A 24,233-nucleotide genomic window follows, 5' to 3' on the forward strand; every position below is an offset into this window, starting at 1 on the left:
TTGCTTTCCTTTGACAAACTCATTAAAATTCTCTCACTTTTATTATTTTATGTCATGTTTTGTCATTGCTACTTTTGATCTTTTTTTAAATAGATTATTTAAAAAAAGAAGAAAAAAAAGCCTACAAACTAACTCACTAATAAAAGGGCAGGTCAGGTCACAAGAAACCAACAATGTTTCAAGGATAGTCTAATTTACATAATTTTCTAACATCCAAGTATTACAGCGACAGACGCATGTCCACCCAACATGCAATTGAATATCATTTGTGTCAAGTTTAGAAATGTCAAACTTGCCTCAATTTACAATAATTACTGTCAAAACATTCACAGCCATCATGTGACAATTTACTACTGAATGAGTAAGTTGTTAAATATTGTGACCGACAGGCAATTTATTACCAAAATATGCTGAGAAATTTAGAACATTATCCATTTCTAGCATCAATAATATTAATTGTAAAATATTAATTATTTATAATGACGTCAAATAAAATATGATTTCACTCAAACTTATCACCATGGTGTATCAATTCCATAATGGACACCATCATGGATGGTTGTATGATGGATGGATTGATGGATTGGTGCATGGATGAATGAGAGAATGAGAGAAAGAGAGAGAGAGAGAGAGAGAGAGAGAGAGAGAGAGAGAGAGAGAGAGAGAGAGAGAGAGAGAGAGAGAGAGAGAGAGAGAGAGAGAGAGAGAAAGACAGAGAGAGAGACAGAGAGAGAGAGAGAGAGAGAGAGAGAGAGAGAGAGAGAGAGAGAAAGAGACAGAGACAGAGAAGACAGAGACAGAGAAAGAGACAGAGACAGACAGAAAGACACAGAGAGAGACAGAGACTGACATGCACACATACATACAGATAGAGGGGGAGGGAGGGAAGAAAGAAGAAAAAGAAAAAAAAGAACACTAAACCAAGACAAAAACAAAGACAAAGACAGACTGCCACAGTGAAGGAAGAGACTGAACGTTCAACAATTTCATTTGCACAAATGTTATGAAACGAAATGCACTAACATGAAATACTGCTTCACATGAGTGAATGCCAATATCAAAAGATTGTTTTGTATATCACTGTTGTTAATAACTTGTGTTAAATCACCATTCAATCAGTTACTGTAGGACAGATGTTCTGAAAGGGTTACAACACAATGCAAAGTGAGTCAGACGGATGGGGAACAAAAGGAATAGTGTTTTCTAAATGAATAATGCTGTATTGATCGAGTATTGCATTCAGCCGGTCGTGTGTAAGAGTTATGCAAGCCTAAAGAGAACCAGACACCGGCTTCTGGCGTCAAATGTATATGCTCAGTTAGATATCCGAACAGTCGGAGCTCGAACTGGAAATATTTTCATAGTGATACATTCTGAATAATGTAATGGTGGATTCTGCATAATATATAACAAACTGTTATTTATTTCTGCTGATGTATAAAATGAAGTACAGTGAAACCCAACTAAACCGGACACCCACAGGACCAAGTAAAATGTCTAGTTTTAAGGGGATTTCGGTTTAGAGAGGTTTTGTTTTGTACATATATTTAAAAAAGTGACCACTTTACAGAGGGTACTACATTTCTGCTTGGGGCAGGATGTAGCTCAGTGGTATTATATAAAGTTTATTTACTTTAATCAAAGACGGTTTTTTAAAGATAAAAATTTCATTAAAAAGCAGTTCATTTAATATCAGTTTATTTAATATTTATTTAATAAGTAATATTTACTTTTTTAAACAACTCATGCTTATCCCTTAGCAGGAGTCTTCTTTGTAGAAAGGGACATTGAAAAAAACCCATTTAAAGTTATTTCATTTTCACAGGTAAGTTTACTAAGAAACAAAAGGCAATAATTGATATTATAAAGCTGTTATATATTTTGTTTCATTTCAACTTATTTTCGTGCTTATATCCAATTAAGGTTCAAGCATTTTGTCCTGGGTACATACCTCAGCTATCTGGGCTGTCTGTTACTTGTTAGTGGTTAGTGAGAGAGAAAAGAGTGTAGTGGTCTTACACCTACCCACTGAGTCGTTAAAACTCGCTCTGGGTAGTAGCCGGTACCCGGCTGTGAACCCTGTACCTACCAGCCTTTTGTCTGATGGCTTAATCATGACACCACGGAGGCCGGTAGCTGTTATAAATAGTCACACTTACCCAAATACAGGATCCACAATTATCCCCCTTGGTTTTTCAAGGCCATATCCAATGAGAATCCTTCTTCCTTTGCCATCATAGTTGGCCACCTCAATGGTTTTCTTTCCCGCATCTGTCCAGTAAACATGGTTAGAAATCCAGTCCACGGACATTCCATTGCACTCTTCTACATCTGTCAAAAATAAATAATAAAAATAATAACAACAGAGAAAGAAAGAAAGGAATGGCTGTATAACTATACCCAAGAACATTGTTGGACAGGAATGTTTGTTTCATTATATCCAAGCTCAATTTTTAATTCAGTTATTACAGTCCGTACCATCTTCCTACAAAAATATTTTTTGTAAATAATTTCAGTTTGGTTTGATGTAAGAAGAAAAGTAAAAAGTGTTTTTGAAAATAAAACACTACTATTTTTGTGTGCAATTTAGAAAACAATCAGCTAAATAAATAACTCGTAGTAAATTTCATTGTATGAAAAAAGGTGTTTCCTGTGGGAAAGACTATTGATATTATATATAACATAGAGAAAATACTACACAACTCAGCTTAATATAATTTCTTATGATCAAGTACATCTATATACTAAAAACACTATCTCAGTGACTCATATTAAATTGAAAAGAGTGTATTTTATTTATTACCAACATACCCTTTATGACATATAATGCACACCCTATAAGATATAAACAAATGTTGACATCAGGGCTTCTAGAATTTTTATAAAATCCACTAGCCATGGAATCAGTAATTTACAAGATTTACTAGCCACGATTTAAAATTCACTTACCCTACTTTACTTTAAGTTAATACAATTTTACTAAATAATAATAATAATCAGATGTCACCTAAAGAGGGAGATAGAGCTTAAACACTAACATTGGAGTTTGGGTGGGGTCAGAATATTCATATAAATTTACAAAATAGACTTAACTGCAACATTTTATCTCTTTTTTTTCCACTAGACATCGGGCATGGCAATAGTAATTATTTACTAGCCCAGCACTGAATATCACTAGCCATGGGAGTGGGATTACCATAATCTAGAAGCCCTGCTGACATGCTGTATAAATGAATACTTCAGTATATTTTTTTCAGTTAAAAAAGTATTCTTTATTCCACTGACTTAAAAAGAACATAAAATGAAAAAATGCTAATTAATACAAATAAAAACAGCAAAGCATTTTGCCTGTAAAGGTTCACATCATTAAAAACCTTGCATCATTAAAATCATACAATACTCATTTGGACCACAGTATTTATGAATGTAAACCTAAAATAAATTTGTTAATATATTTGTACTATTCTTAACATAAAGTATTATGTAACTTTACATACCAGTGAGAATAATTTGGACCCTGGTTCCATCAAGTCTTGATTTAAAAATAGCTTTTCGTTTACCGATGTCTGACCAAAATAGCAAGTTATCTTCGATGTCTGCAGCAAGGCCTATTATTCGACCTTCAGGCTGAAACAGGAATACATAATTTGTTTAATAATACATTGACATGTTTTAAACTAAGAATATTTGATGTCTAACAAATGAGTATTTTGACACTTACTTTAGATACTTAGAAAGGAAACTCACTGTTGCCATATGCGTTATTCCCACTGAATAACAGGATCTTTCATACGCATTTTCCCATAGATCACGTTTGGTGTATCTTTGTAAACGACTGCATGGAAAAGAACAAAAACTTGATGGTTCCCTCAAGAGCCATCGATCCTATGACCCATCACATATCAGGTGAGTGCTTGACCACTGAACTACATCTTGGCCTAAACACATCATTATCAATACATACATTCTCTAACTTTATTATTTCTTTAATCCAAATAATAAACTGCTGCACCTTTATTGTATTAACACCCAATAGCTGATTTTATTTTTTGAAGTTGGGGTGTCGTTAAACATCTTTTCTATTCTAATCATAGGTGCTGCAAGATGACAGCAACTTGGGAGGGGGCAGCTATTACATATTGATCTGTAAATGGGGTGGGGGGAGTTGGGGAGGTCCAGTGCCACTCTGCCACTGGCCCACATGCCAGCTACTTCAGATACCTATGCTATGAGTATTTTAAAATTAACCAAATAATGTGTATTTTATTTTATCTCTCTTTCATTGGTTATTTAGCCTTCGAAAAAACCCACATTATACCTCGCTTCGGCGGAGTCAAATCTCTTATACCCCACCTGTAACAATGGATTGTTGTTATTGTATTAATGCACCATACACAAATTTTTCTGTTACCAATGTATATATATATAAAACATGGCTGTCAAACGAATTGCCAAGAAGCATTGTAATAATACAGCTAATTTTGAATTGGAATAACGTCAGTATTCCAATGACGTCACTTTACATCTCCTTACAATAACACTAAACTGGGTACATGACATTGCTATTGAAATTGTCTTTTGTTTCAAAATTATTAATGCACCTGGATGTGTTTGAAGCAAATCTTGTAATTAAACAATTACTCGGCTTAGAGGCACAAGCACACAGAGGGTATAAAATTCCATAAACCCCTTGTGATGCTTCTACAACTTATAATATACTGTAATGAACAATATTACAGATTCTTCATAAAAAGCATTGGGTTTTTTTCTAAACACCTGTAGCATGTAATAAAAACACTGCACAGAGCCGGTGATGATTATTAGCCAGACCCAGCAACAGTGCAGACTCATTGCCACTGACCACAGATGGCCAACATGGGATGTGTTTGGTGTGTTTGGCTTGTGTCTTGTTCCACACTGATTTAACCTGTCAGACAGTCATCACCTGTAGGGTGTATACCATCAAATCAAATCCCAAACACAACAATAGTAACATGTGTGGCCACAACTGCTACACACAGCATTTTAATCAACTTATGGATATAAATACTTAAATACCCATAACCTTTAAAGTAAAGCAGAAACAAAAGAGAGTTAAAATGCAATAATTTGAGACACAATAGGAAGTGTATTTGACTACCCTAGTTCCATACAAACATTACCACCCAATTATATCTATTTTAGTAGGATATTACATGTGTTTTAAGCATAATAGTAGCTGTTTCACAGATACTAATTTAAATTAAATGACAGGAATTTAACTGCCAGATGAAACATTTTATAACAAAATTTATACTGTCACATTTATCACCAATGGCAGGACTATAGTGGTAACAGTGATATTAAAAGCTGGGTGCACTTTGAATTTTGACCTGGTGAGTTTGTTTTGTTTAACAACACCACTAGAGCACACTGATTTATTAATCATCAGCTATTGGATGTCAAACAGTTGGTAATATTAACATATAGTCTCAAGAAAGCTGCTACGTTTTTCCATTAGTAGCAAGAGATCTTTTATATGCTGCTACTTATAGGAGTTGATCCAGATTTGGGGTGGGACGTAGCCCAGTGGTAAAGCACTTGCTTGATGCACGGTGAGTTTGGGATCAATCCCCATCAGTGGGCCCATTGGGCTATTTCTTGCTCCAGCCAGTGCACCATGACTGGTATCTTGTCTATGGGATGGTGCATATAAAAGATCCCTTGCTGCTAATCGAAAAGAGTAGCCCATGAAGTGGCGACAATGGGTTTCCTCCCTCAATATCTGTGTGGTTGTTAACCATATGTCTGATGTCCTATAACCATAAATAAAATGTGTTGAGTGTGTCGTTAAATAAACCATTTCCTTCCTTGATCCCGATTAACCCTTCACCCACAACAGTCTGACTGTCTCAGGAATGTAGCAGCTAAGTAATCAGTCATAATTAGGCCATTAGGCAGTGGTTTCACATCCTAGTACTGAATCACACCCAGAGTGTTTTTAATGACTCGGCGAGGAGGTTCAAAACCACTACACTGACTTCTTTCTCACTAATCACAAAAACTAACCACTAACCCCTGTTCTATATGTTTAATCTGATCTCATCCCTGTGGTGGCGTACAAAACCTGCAGGTGATAAAACTTAAAGTTTGTTTTGTTTGACAAGAGAACAATAAGTGACTAGCCCTCCCAGAAGCTTTGGCTAGTGCCCTATGTATTATAGTAATACAGCTGGTAATTTCCACTAGCCCTCCCAGAAGCTTTGGCTATTGCCCTATGTATTATAGTAATACAGCTGGTAATTTCCACTAGCCCTCCCAGAAGCTTTGGCTATTGCCCTATGTATTATAGTAATACAGCTGGTAATTTCCACTAGCCCTCCCAGAAGCTTTGGCTAGTGCCCTATGTATTATAGTAATACAGCTGGTAATTTCCACTAGCCCTCCCAGAAGCTTTGGCTATTGCCCTATGTATTATAGTAATACAGCTGGTAATTTCCACTAGCCCTCCCAGAAGCTTTGGCTAGTGCCCTATGTATTATAGTAATACAGCTGGTAATTTCCACTAGCCCTCCCAGAAGCTTTGGCTAGTGCCCTATGTATTATAGTAATACAGCTGGTAATTTCCACTAGCCCTCACAGAAGCTTTGGCTAGTGCCCTATGTATTATAGTAATACAGCTCAGACGAAATATTTACTAGCCAGACTGAGGGCTAGTGGATTTGTCAAAACCCTGATTAATTAATGGGTCCTCCAAGATGATTCGATCCTATAACCCCAGCACCGTAGGTGAATGCTCTAAATACTGACTGAAATAGATCCCACCCCTGCAGGCAAAATTACACCACTACAGCATTGGCTATTGGATGTCAAACATTCAATAATTTCGATATTTAAGTCTTAGAGAGAAAACCACTACATTTTTCCATTAGCAGCAAGGGATCTTTTATATGCACCATCCCACAGACAGGATAGCACATACTATACGGCCTTCGATATACCAGTTGTGGTGCACTGGCTGGAACAAGAAATAGCCCAATGGGCCCAGGGACTGCAGGCAATGAAGTCTGCAATAGTTTGTATTAATTCTTTAGTGTTTTCTTGCAGATGCCATCTGTTCTGTAGTGTTTATGACCCAGCAAGTAGGAGAGTGCATGATCATGCATGTTCCACACAGCCCAGAGACAATTAGTGAGAGCCAGTGAGGGGGAAATTTCATGGACACATTCACACATGGCTAACAGACATGTACATACTATGTCCACAGTGTGTTTAATTTGTGTCTGATTTAGTGGCCACCTCTGTAATCAAACAAACAATCGGAGCACGGCATCACCTGTTGCATCTCCCGCGATGAAGCAGGTGTAAAGACAGCACATCACACCTGATTAGTCCACAGAAAACAGGACCAGATCAAGAAGAAAGGAATGTTTCTTTAATGTCGCCCCAGCACAACAGAACTGGATGTGCATTTGCTTGAGGTATGAGCCAGTGCACCACGGCTGGCATATCAAAGGCCGTGGTATGTGCTATCCTGCCTGTGGGATGGTGCATATAAAAGATCCCTTGCTACTTATAAAAAATGTAGCAGGTTTCCACTTTAAGACTGTCAAAATTACCAAATGTTTGACATCCAATAGCCGATGATTAAATCAATGTGCTCTTGTGGTGTCATTAAATAAAACAAATGTTCTTTGCTTGAGGTCTGATGGTGCCATTTGACTTCTTTTTCTTCTGCCATGACATATATATATTACTGTACTATATCAAAATTCAAGTTTGATTTGTTTAACTACACCGCTGCAGCATATTGCTATGTGCAGTGTTATGTGCTTTGCTGCCAATGGAAAAATGTTGCAGTTTCCTCTGATAACTATATGTCAGAATTACAAAATGTTTGACATCCAATAGCTGGTGATTAATTAATCAATGTGCTCTAGTGGTGTCATTAAACCAAACAAACTTTAACATATTAAGTAATAATCCAGAAGGCTATTGAATATCAAACATTAGCAGCAAGGTATCTTTTATATGCACTCTTCCAACACAGCACACACCACAGCCTTTGATATGCCAGTCATGGGGCACTGGTTAGGACAGAAAAAGAAAAAAACCCATCAAATTCACAAAGAGGTAAAAACTGTCATTTACTTTATGTTGTATTAAATATGGAAAAATGCACATAAGAATCTTTGCTGCAAAAATTGGTAAAAGTAGTCTATGTGATAACAACTTTGTTGCCATTTTGTACACTGGTATCCAAAGATGTGTTACTTTTAACTAACTGATTTATCTTTCACTCTGCCGAACAAATGAAGCAGTAACCTTATTTATTACCCCAGTGGGCACTCATAACTGGGGAAATAAAAATCATAATCTGTCAGCGATATTCAATATTTTGGTGATTACTCTGCCAGTATTAAATATGAGTATACAAGATCTGACAAACACACAAAATGACACCACATAGTCTAACCTTGCATTGGTCACACTGTGTTTTAGCTCAATTTGATTTAATCATAAGGAATTCCTCTGTGACTGCGGAAAAAACATGCATTAGCAGCAAGGGATCTTTTATATACATCATCCCATAGACTGGGGTATGTATTATTCTGTCTATAGGATGGTGCATATAAAATTCTTCCTACTATATCAAATTAAAAAAAAAGAAGAGTAGCCCATGAAATGGCTATAGCGAGTTTCCTCTCTCATTATCTGTGTGGTTCTTAATCATATATGTCCAACACCATATAACATATAAAAAAAATTAATGTGTTCAGTGTGTCAGGCCTGTATGAATGATATCTGAAGTGGTGGGGGACAAAATGTTAGTGTGTGAGGGGAGCCAGATTTATTTTCTTCATCTATATACAGCAGGACAAAAATAACCCATGTTTTCATTTTCAAATGGAAGGGCTTGTGTCCCCCCCCCCCCCCCATTTCTCGTTCCAACCAATGCACCACAACTGCTCAAAGGCTGTGGTATGTGCTTTCCTGTCTGTGGGAAAGTGCATATAAAATATAATAGATCCTTTGCTGCATTAAGGAAAATGTAGCGGGTTTTCTCTAATAATCAATTAATCAATGTGCTCTAGTGGTATTGTTAAACAAAACAAAAGTTTTTCCCCACTTACACAGATAGAACAGCACACATACCACAGCCTTTGAACTTATTACCGGTAATACCAGTCGGGGTGTACTGAAAAGAAGCCAATGTGTCCACCAAGTGAGGCAGACCAAATAGCACCTCATGTGGTATAATACAGGATATTGTGATGCATATTCATGATGCCCTGCAAAGTAAATTGCCTACAGCTGCAGCAGCATGTTGGAAAACTTCACATTCACCTGAGCTATGCCTGCCAACATAAAACAACAGTAGCAATTATCAAATGCACTGTTAAATGTCAAACGTGCCAACATTTTCTGCTGCCATTTGCAAATTGGCAGTTGTGTTCAGGATATTCACCGAAACACTTTTAATAATGAAAGCTAAACTTGGTATAAAAGAATGACTATATTTATCCGTAGCTATTTTCCAGTAAATTTATCTGCCATGTTTATTTGTTTCTTGTACAGTATTCAGGTGTTCCAATACCAGACATCACATTTAAAATGGTCATATCCAAAGAAAAACTGTATGTGAGTGAGACAGATTGACAGACTGCTGGACAGGATGATGGTGACCAAACCTATGGTCCCCTCTGGTGGAGGTCGAGCCCAGTTGATTGGCTGACCTCTCTGTTTTTGGTTGTCAAAACCAGCTAAAGAATGTGATTGGACTGGAGGATCAATTTATACTGTCTAACCCTTGCTTTGATCATGTGGCTTACAGTGATTTCTGTTTTTGCTTAATTTAATTGTAATAAAGACCTTTGAAGAATTCCTTTGTGGCACTGAAAAGAAAAACATGCATGTCACTGTGAAGTTAATTATAGTTATTAACAGGAAAATTAGTGCTTAATGTGAACATGTGCTTGAATATGTCTGTAATTACTGGTACTCGATATGTGCTTATAAATGTAAACAAATTATTGTGATTAAAGGGACAGACCCTAGTTTTTAAACAAAAAAGCTATGGGGCAGCCCTGGTGAGCTCCAAGTGACGATCCAGTTCATTGATACAGCACATCTTAGGGTTTAGTGAGCATATGAAACTGAACGACAAGAAGAAGAAAAAGAAACACTACGGCATATTTTTCACTATTTGAGACGCTAATGATCACTGAAATCAAACATTACTTATATTTTATTGCTTAGATTATCCATTTCCGTACAACCAAAGTGTTTCTGGTCATCCTGTTGTTTCTAATACCATAAAATACATTTTTCATATTTTTAAAAACGCATGTGCGTCTGAGAAGTAGTGGTTATTGATTAGAGTTCTAGTCTATTTTTTAAGGATATTTCCCGGTTTTAACGTCATAAGAGTCTTCAATCACTCTGTTGCAACTTTATCCAAATGTGTTACAGGTTTGTAGATTAACTTAACTTAGTGTCCATTTTTACGAGTTAAAACTAGGGTCTGCACCTTTAATAAAATAATGTGTGGTTTTTTTGTGGTTTTATAACCTCTGCCTGTTTTACCTCTGCCATTTTCACCTGTTCAACTTACCTCAACATATATAATTTTTCTGATCCGCGAGGTTCGATCAATTCTGATTATGTGAGTTCCATTGCTTACAAACAACGAATTTCCTACAAATAAAAAGAAAACAATCTTAATGAAAAACAAAGCATGTAGCTACCATATATTGTACACGTGTGGGTTCGTGTGTGCACATGTAAATATATTCATGCAGATCTATATATATGTACACAAGGTACATGTTTCTGGTTTAAACAATATTTATTTTACAAAAACATATTGGGATTGGTCAACAGGCTTAGCCTATATTAAGACCTCTCCCTACAGTTTACATGCGGATAAATGTTTAAATACCACAGACTTACATAGTAGATTTAAACAAAGAGGAAGAAAAAGAGAAGAGGTAGAGAAAAGGGTGTGGGTATAGTGAGTAGGTACATGTTTCTGGGTACATACAATTAACACCAGGAATTCTTGATAAGGATACATTATCATAATGAACAAGGCAAAAAACTGGCAAGGAACAGTGGATTTGCCAACCCTAAAAATAATGAAAGACAGTGAAAAATAAAATCATCATTACAAAATCAAAATATCTACCTGCTAGGTGGACTTTCATTTTAACTTATTTTCGTGCTTATATGAAATTAAGGTTCAAGCACGCTGTCCTGGGCACACACCTCAGCTATCTGGGCTCTCTGTCCAGAACAATGGGTTAGTTCAATGCTAGTTCATTAGTGAGAGTGAAGACGGTGTTGTGGTCTTACACCTACCCACTGAGCCCTTAAGAACTCGCTCTGGGTTGGAGCCGGTACCGGCCTGCGAACCCTGTAGTCCGATATCTTAACCATGACTCCAACAAGGCTGGTGCTAGATGGATTAATCCAACTTAAAATGCACTGGGGTGACTTGACTTAAACTCTATTTTTATGCCTATATCCTATATCTCTGGCAAGGCCAGTGGTTGGGCTTGGGATAGAATCCTGGGGTGAAGGGAGAGCATTTCTACCCTTGCTTTAGAAAAGGAATAACTGTTTTACTGATATTTTTACCAGATTTTTTATAAACATAAAGTAAACACAGAGTTTGGAGTTTGAAAGAAGAAACAAGTGAGCCGCTCAAAGAAACTGTTTACTAACATTGTATTAGGGCAATTAGGACAATACTGTTCCAGGTTAACGTTACAGAAGGAAAAAAAACATGCTACAAGTTTTTGCACTTTACCACAAACAGGTCTGCAGACATATGATATGTTTTTTCCCTAGAAATTTAGCAAGACACTTTTGAGGCATTTTCACCATTTTCTGGGAACTTTTTTCATTAAAGACAACAACAAAAATTTTATTAAAATAAAAATAATTGCAATTAATATGCTTGCTTTTAATAAATAAATGGCAAAATATATATAACAGGCATATTTTATTAATTAATAATACATTTCTGAGTGTTTTATAAAGGTAATTTTAGAATTAACTATTGAAAAAGGCTTGTTTAATCTCAGGGCAGCATAGTGCTGATTGACTATTGAGACATGTTGCTACACCATGCTAAAACAAGCTAGGGAACACACTACATACCATAATGCCCCAGTCACACACAGGTAAAGACCATTTTACGACCACTTGCGACCAAAAGACCCCACAAATATTGGTAACTTTCTTGTGACCAAAAGCAACAAACTTGACTGGTCACTGATTGGTTGCTGGTGTTTGTCACAGTGTGCCTCGGTCACCGACCAGTAGGCAATCAAATAAAGAATCTGGTTTTAAAGGGCATCTGATTTAAGAGGTATCGTTCTGCTCTTATATTTAAAAAGGGACTGAAAAAAAACCCCATCTCATTTTGAGGGAAGTCCAGTTCATACCGAGTCCAGATTTGAGGGGTTTTCATGTACTTAGTCATTTCTGAGGAACTGAACAAATAATTACCGACAAGTAACCAAAAACATTGTGTAATTAATAATATATATATATATATATATATATATATATATATATATATATATATAGGGAAACCCAGTTCATAAATATCTTCCATATCTAAATGATCAAAGAATAATGTGTAAATAAATCTTGGTAGTGCAGAGCACATTTGTTTCTGCAATCTTCAGAAAATAAACATTCTTTTTATCTGGTGCTTTCTTATCTCTGTGGGTGCAAGTGAAGCAACAAACACAGCGTGCAGTGGTGTGCCTGAAGATACAGAGAATACAATATGGCTCCAAGATCTGTCAGCATTCTTAATTACCCACACCATAGATCACACCACCGTAGCGTCATAGAGGTATTGCAGATCAAATAAGCAACACTTTAGATGTCTAAGAAGCACGTTTAGGTCATTAGAAACAAAATCCCCGATAATCATCACCCACTAGGATTCACATACCTCTACCGAGTACTATGCATGGGAAAAGTCAAAATATTGTGGTGGTCAAGAATAATGGAACTTTGAAACACAGTTTGGAATCCATTTTTGTAGTGGGTCAGTCGGAAGAATCTGCATTATTTTAATTATAAATAAATAAATAAATAATTAGGTCCTACAACTAAATAATTATAAATCGATTTTCAACCCTGTTACTAATCAAAATTTTGAAAACAAAATATTCCCTGATCTGTCATTAAGATGTTTCTTACTGGTTAATAGAGATTAAGAGTCTCCAATGACTAGAATTACATATCAAATTATATAAATTTGCTAGTTTCCGATCATCGCCAAATACTGCTGTTTTTAAATATACACTCAAGAAATATTTTCTAAAATAATATCATTTGTACATATGTTTATTGCCATATATGTATTTTCTATTTGTTCATAAATGTATGTATTGTAATTCTGTATTGTTTGTACCTGAGGGCCTCAGGGAAGATTAGCGTTTGCTAACTGTGTAACCCTCACTAAATAAAGAATTTATTATTATTATTATTATTATTATTATAGTTTAGTGTATCAGTGTGTATATATTCAAGGTAATTATCATTATCCAATGTTTTTATTAGCCCAAACTTCATTTTATCTTTTCATCAGTCCTCTACATTTTGGTCATGTATGCAGGGATCGACCTTAGCGGTAGCCTGGGGTATTTTGGCTACTTATTTGTTGCTCGGGCTACCAAATGTCTAAATCCAGTAGTCTGCCGGGCTACTAGATTTTTTTGGGGGCACATCCATTTACTCCGCAATCTACAAGATGCTTAAAACACCTAAAACTCCCACCTCAAACAACATGTTTAAATAAAAGTAAATGATTCTGCTTTTTTTTTCTCTTTGTCTTAAATTTATTAAAATTATGGGACTACCAATTTTTACTGAGGGCTACAGATTTTATAACCTAGTAGCCAGCTGAGCTACTACTGAAAAACATTTAAGATCAAGGCCTGGTATGCAACCATTTGTTTTCATTTGGCGACTAAAACATTTCATAGTATCTATATGAAAACACAAGCAGGTGCTATCTGGCTCCTAGATGGAAAAGTTACGTTATAATATTTATCCCCTAACTTACCAATAACATCCAAGTCATAAACCCATTTGATATTTACCATTATTAACTCGGTTGATGTTTTTGATGTCAACGGATCATTTGTTTACATCCAACAAGACTTGTATACCTGAGCATAACATTTTGATCAGATTTAGTTGAAGTGTTTGGCGTCGTATTACCAGTGAGGCAACTTCAGAACTATTGAATTAAAATGTTAATTTAGAAGTGTTATAGGATAAACAGAATTCGCTACTCATGTTTTTTAATATGTAAAATATCAACCTTGTTTAATTAATCAGTATTTGTCTTGGCAGAGCCTTAACAAATACTGATTAACATGACTCGGTTGATATTTTTCATGTTAATAAACACTTGTGACGAATCCTCCATATATACTGAACAAAAAAAGAAACTTCCAATTTGTACATATAGTATTTGTTGTGTTAAAGAATTCATTGTGTAATGAAATTATATAGGTAGTATTAGCCTTGAGCTGTATTATCAGGATTCATGAATTTTATCGATTATTTTTGCACTGTTAATCGTCGACAACGTGAAATTCAATTTGCATGTGCATGCATGGTTCGACATGTCCCGTGTAGTATTCGGTCAATTTGTTTTACTTGTCTTACTGACATTGTTGTCAAGTGAACGAAAACGCTTCAAAATTTGTAAAAACAGTAACGTTTTTTTACATTGTAGCATTTTTAGTATGCCAAGAATACCCAATAATTTACGCGAACGGGCGATTGGCATGCTTGATGCTGGCATGTCGACAGAAGACGTTGCAAGGCATGTTGGGAGTTCTAGTCGAGCGATACAAAATCTTCGTGTAAGATTTCGAACGACAGGAAGCACCAATGACTTGCCACGTCGTGGACGTCCGCGTGTTACAACGCGTGGTCAAGACCGCTATATCATGAACACGCATTTGCACAATCGATTCCAAACTGCCACTGCTACTGCTGCTAACACACCTGGGCTTCATAATAACTGAATCAGTGGGCAAACTGTTCGTAATCGTCTGCGGGAGAACGGTTTACATGCATGACATCCTTACGTCGGATGCGTTTTAATGCAACTTCATAGTCTAAATCGTCTTAATTGGGCACGTGTACACACTCGTTGGATACGGCGACGCTGGAATACCGTTCTTTTTTCGGATGAATCCAGATTTTCTTTACAACGTGGTGATGGCAGGGTGCGCGTCTACCGTACGAGAAATGAACGCTATTCTGACTGTTGTGTTCTTGAACGAGATCGTTTCGGGGGTGGGGGTTGTGTCATGGTCTGGGCAGCCATTGCCCATGGTTATCGTTCACCACTAGTCGTTATTGATGGCAATTTAAATGCTCAACGTTACCGCGATGACATTCTCACTCATCACGTCATTCCTCTGTTCCATAACATTGCCAACATCTCGATTTTTCAGCATGATAATGCCACCTCTCATACAGCTAGAGACACTATAAATTTTCTTAGGACAAATAACACTGATTTCATTGATGACTGGCCCGCTAAAAGTCCTGATCTCAACCCCATCGAGAATGTCTGGGATAGCCTGGACAGACGATTGTGGCGTCATCCCAACCCACCCGCTAACGTCAACGAACTTCGTCAAGCGCTCATTCAGGAATGGAACAATATTCCACAGGCAGAAATCAACACTTTAGTCAATTCTATGCGCCTGCGAGGCACTGCAGTGGTCAATTCAAGAGGTGGTCATACCCGTTATTAAGTGGGGTTTTTTTTTTTTAACCCCTACCACACTTGGTCAAAATTTCTCCCAGTTTCTGTTAACCTATGGCCATGATTTTTGCACCAAATGATGCATCATGGAACACCCTTTAAACGCATATATAACAATTATTCCCCCGGTTTGTTTTCATCAAGTTATGTTCAAGCAAAGTTAGCGGAAGTTTCTTATTTTGTTCAGTATATATGTACACGGGGAATAAAAACGAGGGTTCTAACGGTGTATTTTCATAAGGGTAAACAGGACGGGTTTTGACCAGTTATCACTGTGATACAAATATTCAGTCTACATGTAACTATACATTTCAACTTAATTTGTGCTTATCTCAGGACAGTGTTCGAAATAAGCACTAACCGTTTGTCCCAACAAGCGAAAATCTGCTCAGACAAACAAAATGTACTTTGGAAGTTATCCAATGGAAGAGTAAAAATGTTCAATGAAGTTTCATTTTGAGCAATGAAAAACATCATCTTTATACAACCATGTTCGGTGTATTATCAAAGAACAAATCTTTTGAACTTTGTACTTGTTGCCATGGTAACATAAATAAAATATTTTATTTTAAAATATTGTAGTAAAGTAGCCAGTTCATTACAGAATACGTGTGTATATTTTCATTTCAATATGCCAAAAATTAATAGAGATATCATTAAAAATGTATGATAGGTCAAATTCTTGAAAAATTCTTAAAACAATGCAGCCTGATAAGGGTTAATACAATTTTACTAAATAATAGTAATATTAATCAGATATGTCACCTAAAGAGGGAGATATAGCTTAAAAACACTAACGTTGGGGTGGTGGCAGGATATTCATATAATTTACAATTTACTGCAACATTGGACCCTCCCCCCAAAAAAAATTCACTAGCTATCAGGCATGGCAATAGTAGTTATTTACTAGCCCAACATTGAATATCACTAGCCATGGGAGTGGGGCTACCATAATCTAGAAGCCCTGACTTGGTATTTTGCTTAAAGAAATGCTAAAGCAAGGCTTTTGGACTGGTATGCATACTCAACGATACATAATGCACATTATTGCTTAATATCAAGTATAATCGTATAGTTAATTAATAAAACGGTTAAATGTGACGGCTATTATATATAACGGGCGCAGCCATTTTGTACCATCCCAGTGAATATGCCCTCTGGCGAGCTGGTGGTTACGTAATACCTGTCACGTCAGGAATTAGTCTTCGAAACTGAAGAAACAAAACATACCGGATTTTTGCGGAATGTTCTGTAATAATATCCATCCCAGTAACACAGCAATGGGTATATGTGGTTTATTTTTCAATACAAAATAAACCACCATTGTCAAAGTGTTGAAATAACTGCATTATATTTTGTATATAAATTAACCCACGTACTGAAATAATAGTCAGAGTGTTTTCTTGGTTAATTGGTCTTTTCTTTCCGTGGCCTGTACCTGCGGTTCTTGATTGGCAGGTGTATATTTAGACGGTCCCCAGACAGTGTCTAGACACACTAAAAAGACGTGCCTCTTTTATTAAGATCACAGGGTATTTTGTGATAACCTCAAATCATAATGGACTTTACCTGCTGTCCTGCTTTATTACTGTAAGTAATTCTGTAAAACCCTTGATTAAGTAGACTTTCCCATCTAAAATCACAAAACTTACCAATTATGTAGTCCCAAAGAAAAGAAAATTATTACTTGGGTATTGTGAGTGGTCATTTTTGCTCGAACGTATCCTACCAATAGGCCTAATAATATGCATATTTTTCTTTGGATGTTTAAAAAAAAAAAAATACTATAACTCCATTTCGTTATATTGATGCAAACTGAAATATATTTAGTTAAATAGTTTATTACACTATCAAGTCATTTATGTTATTTTACAAGTCAGGTTGATGAAAGGGAAGCGCCTTGTCATAAAGTAGAGCATTTGTTTACACTGTGCATAACAGAGAAGTTGGACCTGAGCTGACATTGTTACAACATATAAAAGTGAAATAAGAACCACATGTGTGCACAATCTACCCGAGAGAAAAAAACCCCATGTAGGCATCTTAGCCATGCATGATAATGAACATGTATTCATTTTCAGTACTGTGCCACTCAAGGAAACGATTCCGAAACTGATCATGTGTGATCGTTCATTTTGATAGTAATATTTTTAACAAGACAAAACACTAAAACAATCCTGGGATAATAGTGTAGTGTTTATGGGCTACAAAGTGAGATCACGGGGCAATTTATAAATAACGGGGTCAATGATCCACATCTACTGCGCCGAATCACCGGACATGCAAATCATGCCTATATTTATACACAATTTTAAAATGTTTATTTACTACAGACATAAAACAATTTGTAGTGTATTTCAGATTATGCACTGCTTAATTGGTGAGAGATACATTTTATTAAGTATTTCACAGTGTCCACATGGAAAATGGTCCTTGAATGCTTAGGTGGGCGATACACTGGACAACACTGTACTTGATTAAAACAAACTATTTATTTGGATAAGTTAAAATATTGTCAGACAAGTCAATTTCTAGATATATTTGTCCAGTGGACTAGTGAAACATTCTGCTTATTTCTATAGATCTCTGCAGGGTCTCAATAGCCCCACCCCTAATTCATCAAGATGCACCCCACCCCCTTGATTAAACATTATTGCTGGCTACTTTAATATTTTACATTTATTATTATGATTTAATGTGATTTTAATAATCTCTCATGTGAGATTACAGTTACAAAACAAAAAAAAACATGATAAATGGGTCTGTATATAATATATATATCACTATAAGATGGGAATGTGTACACAGAACAGACAATGACGAATGATCGTCGAATCCGATTGCTCTGCCACACCAATAAACACAAGGGGTCTTCAGCTACGTACACACAATTAGTTCCATTTCCTGAACTTACCATTTACAAACGAGGGTCTAACAACTTCCACACACGCCAGACACATGGAGAGCACTCCGAGCAGAATTCTGCAGGCGTAGCTTTCCGACTTCATGATGAAATGCCAAATAACGGACCAAACCGCCGCTACTAACTTTGCGGCATCATTGTCCAAGATTGGAAAAAAAAAACCCACAAAAAAACCGGCATCTGCTAGTCCACCATTTTCCCCAGCAAAAGAAACAAGTTAGAACGCCGATACGACGACACAATAAACAATGATCGCAATGCAGTGATCTAAGACCAAAACACTGCCATTTCGGCGAATACGTTAAAGAGACAATGCTGTCCGCTTTTCTTTGAAGTCAATACTCCGAGAGCTTATCCGGGCTTTGGATGTTAATTGGGCTGGTCGATTGTTGTCATAGGGGTTGAAGGTTGATTCCTTATCTTATTGAAACGGTATTTTGTGTTTCTTTTTACCATTGACGATTTGGAATTGTATACCCTACAGATTCATGATAGAAATAGCATCTCTGAGTATTATAAATTTGTATTTTAAACTAAACGTAAATGCTTTAGTACATTTAAGACTATAAAATAATATGAACCCCTGTAAAAATCATAGATGATTCTTCTGTGCTGAAAGTCTCAGTGAGACCGTGTTGTCTTTCGAGTAAGTTACTTTACTGTTGAAATTGCTGTTTTGGCTTTAGGGAATCTGCTTCTGGAACAAACCAATGTATTTCATTAGATGGATGTAACTGATTCCGCAGGAGCCTGGAGCCAAATCAAATTAAAAGCACACGAACATGTAGAAATGGTACAATACCGTATTTATTCCAATAACTGAAATGAAAAGAAATGAAATGGTTTAATTAACGACGCACGCAACACATTTTATTTACGGTTATATGGCGTCAGACATATGGTAAAGGACCACACAGATATTGATGGAGGAAACCCGCTGTTGCCACTGTATGGGCTACTCTTTTTGATTAGCAGCAAGGGATCTTTTATATGCACCATCCCATAGACAGGATAGCACATACCACAGCCTTTGATGTACCAGTTGTGGTGCACTGGCTGGAGCGAAATATAGCCTAATGATCCTAAACCAACCGCACATCAAGCAAGTGCTTTACCATTGGGCTACATCTCGCCCCCTCCAATAACTGATCCTATTGACTTGAAAACATTTTATAATATTTTTATTGGTTATATATTATGTTGAAGAAATTGCTTTTTTCTTTTCAATTTTTGTTTTCTTGTCTTCTTTTTTTCTGATCTTGTTTAGCAACACATCAGCTATTTGATGTTTTAACACAGTTGTTTTCATCTGAAAGAGGAAACCAGCTCTCTCCACATAGATTCCAATTCCAACCAAATAGGAAAAGATATTTTATAATGATGTACTTTCCCACAGACAAGAAGGATTGGGGAGAAGCTTGTGATCTAAAAAATTTTATTTGATTTTACCTCTTTTTTTTTTTTCTTTTTTCTTTCTTTTTTAGTATCATAATTTTCACTAATAGTAGTTTAGATGTGACCCAAAGTGCTAAAACATAACCTTTATTAAATTATAGTATAGACTGTATAACATATATATAGCTTTTACATTGCAAAACTGGGTGAACAGTGGGATCAGAAATGCAATGGTGCATTCTTGCATAAAATTAAAGTGCAGATCTATTCAGTAATTACAAAAAGTATTTTCTATCACCAGATGCAGTACACATGTGTAGGAAATAATTATCGGGGAGTCTTAGTCTGTTGATTGATGTTTTTAGAGGGATTCTAGTCATGACCCTCAGATTTTTTTTTTTTTAAAGTTGAAATTTGTTTTGAGCAGGGAGGGGCTTCAACTTCCGGCACTCTTAACAAACTATTTTTGTTTGTAGTCAGCAGTTTCATCAAGGATTATCCATGATGTCACAGACTATGCATGACTATGAATGAAAGTTTATTGTTAATTTTTATTTGTTATATACTACATTTTAGCTTCATTCATGTAGGTGCATTTTTAAATGAAAATGATTATAGAATAAATCTTTATCTGAACTTGAAAGGAAATCATATTAACATGTGAGAAATGGTTATCTCTACATTAAAGTATTTGGTCATTTCTGTTGCTGATGTACAGTGTTCAAAATAAGCACTTGTACATTTGTCCTGACAAGTAAATATCTGCTCTGACAAGCAAAAGGTATTTCAATGGTTGTTCAATGAACAAGAAAAATGTTCAATGCAATTTTATTTTAAGCAATCAAAAACATAATCTTTGAACTTGAATAAAACAAACCACTTATTTGGGCAAGCGAAAATATAGTAGTTTTCTAAGTGTACTTGTCGGTTGAACTAGTGAAACATTCTGCTTATTCCTATCACTGATATTATATACTGAAGGTATGTAATGATAGAAATATTCAGTCTAGTTTAGTACTGAGAGTTTACCTTCTTTCTCCCTGTCAGATGATTTCAGGTTTTAAATCTTTAAATGGACATTCAGGCCCTCAGATTTCACAGAAAGGATCGTTTACGGTACTGTGTCAGTATAATCTGGAACCGAAATTTTGTTTCCCTTGATTATTATATCAATTATGACAATTCAATGAAAATAATATACATACATGTATAATTATTTTTTAAAAACAGTTTCTGATGGGTTCCCATGATCACAAGGAACAGAACCGAAAAAGTGTTTCCCAGAGAGGCAGGTTATTTCAGTGCCCCAGAAAATACACTTTAACAAAAGCATTGGTTCACCTCCACCTTTTTCTTGCGCATCTCTAACTTACCATGGTTCCCCTCTAACTTGCCATGGTGCATCTCTAACTTACCATGGTGCATCTCTAACTTGCCATGGTGCCCCTCTAACTTACCATGATGCATCTCCAACTTACCATGGTGCATCTCTAACTTGCCATGGTGCATCTCCAACTTACCATGGTGCATCTCCAACTTGCCATGGTGCATCTCCAACTTGCCATGGTGCATCTCTAACTTGCCAGGGTGCCCCTCTAACTTCCCATGGTTCATCTCCAACTTTCCATGGTACACCTCTATCGTTTCCTTGGTGCACCTCCAACTTGCCATGGTGCATCTCTAACTTGCCATGATGCATCTCCAACTTATCATGGTGCATCTCTAACTTGCCATGGTTCCCCTCTAACTTGCCATGGTGCATCTCCAACTTACCATGGTGCATCTCTAACTTGCCATGGTGCCCCTCTAACTTGCCAGGGTGCATCTCTAACTTGCCAGGGTTCCCCTCTAACTTTCCTTGGTGCACCTCCAACTTGCCATGGTGCATCTCTAACTTGCCATGATGCATCTCCAACTTACCATGGTTCCCCTCTAACTTGCCATGGTGCATCTCCAACTTACCGTGGTGCATCTCTAACTTGCCATGGTGCCCCTCTAACTTGCCAGGGTGCATCTCTAACTTGCCAGGGTGCCCCTCTAACTTTCCTTGGTGCACCTCCAACTTGCATGGTGCATCTCTAACTTGCCATGATGCATCTCCAACTTACCATGGTGCATCTCTAACTTGCCATGGTGCATCTCCAACTTACCATGGTGCATCTCCAACTTCCCATGGTGCATCTCCAACTTGCCATGGTGCATCTCTAACTTGCCAGGGTGCCCCTCTAACTTCCCATGGTGCATCTCCAACTTTCCATGGTACACCTCTATCGTTTCCTTGGTGCACCTCCAACTTGCCATGGTGCATCTCAAACTTGCCATGATGCATCTCCAACTTACCATGGTGCATCTCTAACTTGCCATGGTTCCCCTCTAACTTGCCATGGTGCATCTCCAACTTACCATGGTGCATCTCTAACTTGCCATGGTGCCCCTCTAACTTGCCAGGGTGCATCTCTAACTTGCCATGGTGCCCCTCTAACTTGCCAGGGTGCATCTCTAACTTGCCAGGGTGCCCCTCTAACATTCCTTGGTGCACCTCCAACTTGCCATGGTGCATCTCTAACTTGCCATGATGCATCTCCAACTTACCATGGTGCATCTCTAACTTGCCATGGTGCCCCTCTAACTTGCCATGGTACATCTCCAACTTACCATGGTGCATCTTTAACTTGCCATCGTGCCCCACTAACTTGCCATGGTGCCCCTTTAACTTGCCATGGTGCATCTCTAACTTACCATGGTGCATCTTTAACTTGCCATGGTGCATCTCTAACTTACCATGGTGCATCTTTAACTTGCCATGGTACATCACCAACTTACCATGGTGCATCTTTAACTTGCCATCGTGCCCCACTAACTTGCCATGGTGCCCATCTAACTTGCCATGGTGCATCTCTAACTTGCCATGGTGCATCTTTAACTTGCCAGGGTGCATCTCTAACTTGCCATGGTACATCTCTAACTTGCCATGGTACACCTCAAACTTGCCATGGTACACCTTCGACTTGCCTTGGTGCACTTCTATCTTGCCATAGTGCCCCTCTAACTTGCCATGGTACCCCTCTAACATGCCATGGTGCATTTCTAACTTACCATGGTGCATCTCTAACTTGCCATGGTACATCTCTAACTTGCCATGGTTCCCCTCTAACTTGCCATGGTGCATCTCTAACTTGCCTTGGTGCATCTCCAACTTCCCATGATGCATCTCCAACTTGCCATGGTGCATCTCCAACTTGCCATGGTGCATCTCCAACTTGCCATGGTGCACCTCCAACTTGCCATAGTGCACCTCCAACATGCCTTGGTACACCTCCAACTTTCCATGGTATACCTCCATCGTTTACTTGGTGCACCTCCAACTTGCCATGGTGCATCTCTAACTTGCCATGATGCATCTCCAACTTACCATGGTGCATCTCTAACTTGCCATGGTGCCCCTCTAACTTGCCATGGTACATCTCCAACTTACCATGGTGCATCTTTAACTTGCCATGGTGCCCCACTAACTTGCCATGGTGCCCATCTAACTTGCCATGGTGCATCTCTAACTTACCATGGTGCATCTCTAGCTTGCCATGGTACATCTCTAACTTGCCATGGTACATCTCCAACTTACCATGATGCCCCTTTAACTTGCCATGGTGCATCTCTAACTTGCCTTGGTGCATCTCCAACTTCCCATGATGCATCTCCAACTTGCCAGGGTGCATCTCTAACTTGCCAGGGTGCCCCTCTAACATTCCTTGGTGCACCTCCAACTTGCCATGGTGCATCTCTAACTTGCCATGATGCATCTCCAACTTACCATGGTGCATCTCTAACTTGCCATGGTGCCCCTCTAACTTGCCATGGTACATCTCCAACTTACCATGGTGCATCTTTAACTTGCCATCGTGCCCCACTAACTTGCCATGGTGCCCCTTTAACTTGCCATGGTGCATCTCTAACTTACCATGGTGCATCTTTAACTTGCCATGGTGCATCTCTAACTTACCATGGTGCATCTTTAACTTGCCATGGTACATCACCAACTTACCATGGTGCATCTTTAACTTGCCATCGTGCCCCACTAACTTGCCATGGTGCCCATCTAACTTGCCATGGTGCATC

The 24,233-nt window shown here is 37.5% G+C and overlaps 2 protein-coding genes across 2 annotated transcripts; both read right to left on the minus strand.

Moving 5' to 3' along the window:
- Positions 1 to 3,489: 3,489 nt before the first annotated feature.
- Positions 3,490 to 18,988, minus strand: LOC121389165. The gene is made up of 3 exons (XM_041520772.1): positions 18,714 to 18,988; positions 10,595 to 10,677; positions 3,490 to 3,627 (listed from the first exon to the last, which is right to left on the minus strand). The coding sequence occupies exons 1-3, from the start codon at positions 18,805 to 18,807 to the stop codon at positions 3,490 to 3,492; spliced, it is 315 nt and encodes a 104-aa protein (XP_041376706.1). The 5' UTR covers positions 18,808 to 18,988.
- Positions 18,989 to 22,263: 3,275 nt separating this feature from the next.
- LOC121389166 (involucrin-like) lies at positions 22,264 to 23,202 on the minus strand. Its single transcript, XM_041520773.1, has one exon. The coding sequence runs from the start codon at positions 23,200 to 23,202 to the stop codon at positions 22,264 to 22,266; it is 939 nt and encodes a 312-aa protein (XP_041376707.1).
- Between the last annotated feature and the right edge of the window lie 1,031 nt (positions 23,203 to 24,233).

This window comes from Gigantopelta aegis, chromosome 14, assembly GCF_016097555.1.
Source record: "Gigantopelta aegis isolate Gae_Host chromosome 14, Gae_host_genome, whole genome shotgun sequence".
Taxonomy (NCBI): domain Eukaryota; kingdom Metazoa; phylum Mollusca; class Gastropoda; order Neomphalida; family Peltospiridae; genus Gigantopelta; species Gigantopelta aegis.

Coding starts and splice junctions, on each gene's coding strand:
- LOC121389166 (XM_041520773.1), bottom strand. CDS start 23,202: ATGCACCATGGCATGTTAGAGGGGTACCATGGCAAGTTAGAGGGGCAC.
- LOC121389165 (XM_041520772.1), bottom strand. CDS start 18,807: ATGAAGTCGGAAAGCTACGCCTGCAGAATTCTGCTCGGAGTGCTCTCC. Junction 10,678..18,713: donor TAGACCCTCGTTTGTAAATG/GTAAGTTCAGGA, acceptor TTTTATTTGTAG/GAAATTCGTTGTTTGTAAGC. Junction 3,628..10,594: donor GAAAAATTATATATGTTGAG/GTAAGTTGAACA, acceptor TTCCTGTTTCAG/CCTGAAGGTCGAATAATAGG.